General features: G+C 39.9%; 1 protein-coding gene across 1 annotated transcript; it reads right to left on the bottom strand.

The window, feature by feature from the left end:
* Positions 1-422: 422 nt before the first annotated feature.
* On the bottom strand, positions 423-2076 carry LOC21395962 (pentatricopeptide repeat-containing protein At1g09190). Its single transcript, XM_010108724.2, has one exon. It carries the CDS (start codon positions 1973-1975, stop codon positions 515-517), a length of 1461 nt encoding a protein of 486 aa, XP_010107026.1. The 5' UTR covers positions 1976-2076; the 3' UTR covers positions 423-514.
* Between the last annotated feature and the right edge of the window lie 2496 nt (positions 2077-4572).

Here is a 4572-nt window from a genome sequence, read left to right as displayed (position 1 = left end):
TGATACGCAAGGGCAGAATAGTAATTCGAAGGAGGTTTAGTCTCGAGGTGAGCAATTCTGTTAGGATTCTCGATCTGCAGATTGGGATTGGTGAGGGTGCCGATACCGTTAGGGGAATGGCATCTTAGGAGAGAGAAGAGTAGAATAAATAGCCTTACCAAGTGTTAGGAAGGGCATCGGATAATTTTGCTGTAATCGTTGTCTTTGGAGGCTCGGGGTCCTCGAATTCCCCCTCTATCTGTATTTCCTTTGCTTTCCAGATAATACAAGAAAAACCAGACCAACACTGGGCTGAATTTCCATTCCATCCTTATTGTGATCTGCGTAGGGGTATTAAAAATAGGCCTAAGGGATTGGGAACCTAACAGATGCATACGTCTTCTACTTCCCAAATGTCAACTTTTTACACTGTTATGGTTGTCTCACCAGAAAGTAATGAAACAAATATCGACTACATGAACATTGAATTCCAGCCAAAAACAAGAGACTTTCATGTCACACAAGCATGTTTTAATCATCCGAACCCAACAGAACTTTGTCCAGACGCTTTCTTGACACATTTTTCCTTCATCAAATCTCTGACCTTTTCAACTTTATTCCATCTTCCTTCCTCTGCATACATATTTGACAACAAAATGTAATTACCAGAATTACATGGTTCAAGATTAATAAGCTCGTTAAGTGCAATCTCTGCAAGTTCCAAATCTCCATAGGTACGGCAAGAACTGAGTAATGATCCCCATAAAGCGGCATTTGGCTTAATGGGCATGCTTCTGATCAGGTCATGAGCCTCCTTCACACATCCACCTCGGCCAAGAATATCAACCATACATCCATAATGCTCAAGTTTAGGCCTAATTTTATGACGTCGATTCATCAAAGCAAACACATGCCGTCCTTTTTCTACCAAACCTGCATGCGCACAACATGCTAAAACCGCAACGAAAATCGCCTCATTGGGGTTCATCGCTTTCTCCACCATCTCCTCAAACAACTCGACCCCACGTTGACCCTCCCCGTTAAAAGCCAAACCTGAAATCATCACGTTCCAGGAAACAACATCTTTGCGATGCATTCGGTTAAAAATACTAGAAGCAGATCCTAAATCCCCACATTTGCAGTAGAAATCTACGAGTGAATTCCCCACAGAAATAACTTCTCGCAAAAGTCCTCTAGAATCTGCATAAGAATGTATCCATTGCCCAACACCAACAGAGCCTAAACGAGCACAAACAGGCAACACCGCCACCACAGTCGCCTCATCCGGTTCAAACCCCTGATCTCGCATTTGACCAAAAAGTACTACAGCTTCACCATCCCGCCCACTCTGCGCCAAGCAAGAAATCATCGAGTTCCAAGAAACGACACTCCTGTGGCTCATTTGCCTGAAAAGATCCAAACCCACATAAACATTACCAGCCTTGCAAAATCCGCGAACCATCAAATTCCAAACAATCACATCTCTGCGAGGCATTTCATCAAACATCTTCTTTGCATCATCCATCCTCAAACAACTCACGCACAACTCAACAATCCCAATCTGTATTGACCCGAAACACTCGAACCCACCTCGAAAAACTTGGGAACGAACGCACTGACCTGTCCGGTACTCGCGCAGACTCGAACAAGCCTTGAGCAACGGCACAAAAGTGTACTCGTCGGGCCAAACGCCACGGCTTTTCATGACCGAAAATAATCGCAGAGACTGCTCAAAGGGGCCGCACACGGAGTAGCCCTTGATCATGGAGTTGAAAAGCAACATATTAGGGTTTTCGGAGCGGCTGAAGACGCTGTTCGCGTACCGCATTTTGTTCACAGACCCGCAAACAGAGACGAAGTGGGCGAGGACTTGGTTGGACTGGTCGAGACGGTGGCGGAGGAAGTGGGCGTGAATTTCCGGGAGCTGTTTCCGGGTTTTGTGGCCGTGGAGGAGGCGGAGGATTCTCCGTTCGGCCCTGCGACAAGCCTTGCCCATGGCTTTTTCAGTCTCTCCTGGGCATGACTGGGTTTGATCAGAGGAATTACTTCCCACAGTTTTAACTGAAATTTGATATGTTGCCCAATGTTGGCCGGAACTAAGAGGACTGAAAATGAGAAGGCACAATTGCAATTGGACCATTGTAATATTTAGGATTATTATTACTAGTGTTTTTAAATTTTAAAATTATTTTTAATTTATCTCTTAAATTTTAGTATTATTCCTAATTTATTTCTTACATTTTGCGTCATTATTAATTTATCTTTTAAATTTTAAAATTATTTTTAATTTATTTTATTAACTCTAAACATTGTCATTGTCTTTTGAATTTTTTCTCACTTAATCACTTTTATTATAATTTATGTTAAAAATAGATAAAAAAAAAAAGAGAATACAATCACATGACCTTTAGATTTTTGTTAAAAAACTAGATAAAAATTATATGATCATAGTTAATTTTTCTTTTTCTATATGTTTTTAATAAAAACTACATCAAAAGCAATTAATAAGAACAATTCAAAATTTTGAGAATAAAATGAGAGTTTTTAAAGTTGAACAAACTAAAAACAACCCTAAAATTCAAATATTTTGCCAAAAAAGTCATAGTAGATACTTGTAAAAAGTTTTTTTTTTTTTTGGTAGAATAAGAATGTAGGGATTGTCTGTCTTTAGCAGTGTTGCAACTTCGAACGGCGGGCATGCCCGCTGCCCGAAAATTTTCGGGCATCCGGGCACGGCGGGCAGTGGCCTCTCGCTGCCCGACCATGGTTTTTTTCGGGTACGAGCTTGGGCAGCCTGAAAATATTCATTCCCCCGACTGCCCGCCACCGTGGAGAAGTCGTCCCCCGCCGTTCGCCGGAATTTTTTTGAATTTTCCGGCATTATCCGAAGTTGCCCGAATTTTGCCTGAAAATTTTTGACCGTTGCCCGAATTTGCCCATTGCCCGAAAAATGCCTGAATTTTTTGACCGTTAGCCCGAAAAATGCCTGAATTTTGAACAAAACGGTTCTTTTTTGCCCGAACCCGAATTTTGCCCGAAAATTTGAACCCAACGGTCGGATTTCTTACTATTGCCCAACCTGCCCGAATTGTGCCCGAATTGCCCGAAAAATATACTAGCCGTTGGACCCGAATTTTTGGGAAAAAAAAAATTTTTTTCAACCCAAAAATTTTCCTATAAATACCCCCCCTGCCCCCAATCATTTTCCTCACCCAAAAACTCTCATTCTCTCTCAATTTCTCTTAATCTCTCTTAGTCTCTCTTAATCTCTCTCAAATCTCTCTCAAATCTCTCTTAATCTCTCTTAATCTCTCTCAAATCTCTCTTAATCTCTCTTAAATCTCTCTCGATCTCTCTTAAGCTCTCTCAAAGCACTCTCAATCTCTCTTATTTTTCATAATGGCTTCGTCTGGTTATGGTGGTGATATTCCCATTGATGCCCAATTCAACATCGAAGAAGGGCAATTTCTTAATGTATTTCAAACGCAGGAATCACAAACTATGTAAAGAGTTGCTGATAAAACTACAAATCCGACCTCTGGGGGACGTACTAGAGGTCGGGGACATAATGGTGGTGGCACAAGTAGCCGTGGAGGAGAGGCAAGCGGTAGTGCTAGTGCAAGTGTTGCAAGTTCTAAAAAGAAATGCAAGCGCACCTCAGCAGTTTAGGAGCACTTTAACACATTCGAGGAGGTCGACAATAACGGTAACATTAAATACGTAGCTCAATGTAAATATTGTGGTGAGAAATTACAAGGTAATACTATTCACGGCACTACACACTTAAGAAGACACTCTGAAAAGTGTCTTCAAAAGCAAGGAGGTGGAGCTGATCTCCGCCAAACGCAATTATCGTTTGACCGCCAAACCGGCGGTCTAAGCACGTGGAAATACGATCCGCAAGTTAATCGTATGGAAATGACACGATTAATAGCCACATTAGATCAACCACTATGTTTTACTAAACAAAGAAATTGGCAGCGTTATATTAAAATTGTACATAATCCTAATGCACAATTTTTTTCTAGAACTACTATTAGGAAAGATGCATTAAAATTATATAAACAAGAAAAGGAAGCATTAATCAACCTTCTACACTATACTAGCGGTTGCGTTGCGTTAACAGCGGATATTTGGTCCGTCGTTGCCAACAAGGATTATTTAACTGTAACCGGACATTATTATAAAGGTTTTGATTTGGATAAGAGAATCTTAGGTTTCAAATGTGTTATAGGATCACATACTGCCAATTTAATATATAACACAATTTTATCTGTTATTGATAAATATAGTTCAAGAGATAGAATAATGGTCATAACATTAGATAATGCAACTGCAAATACTAAAGCAATAGAACTTTTTGAAAATGATTTAAGTTTATTCGGATTAATGATATTTTCCACCAACATTGTGCATGTCATATAATTAATTTAATAGTAAAGTCCGGTTTAAAATCAATGTCAGGTCATATTAAAAGAATTAGAGATAACATTGCTTGGATTCAAGGTAGTAATCAAAGAATACAAGATTGGTTTAGATTTCTACAAGCATGTAATCAAAATCCTAGAGCATTAGCCTTAGATATGCCCATAA

The sequence above is a fragment of the Morus notabilis genome, unplaced genomic scaffold, assembly GCF_000414095.1.
Source record: "Morus notabilis unplaced genomic scaffold, ASM41409v2 Scaffold279, whole genome shotgun sequence".
NCBI classification, from domain to species: Eukaryota; Viridiplantae; Streptophyta; class Magnoliopsida; order Rosales; family Moraceae; genus Morus; species Morus notabilis.
The sequence above is the reverse complement of the archived record's forward strand: the minus strand, read 5'-3'. Positions and strand labels throughout refer to the sequence as shown.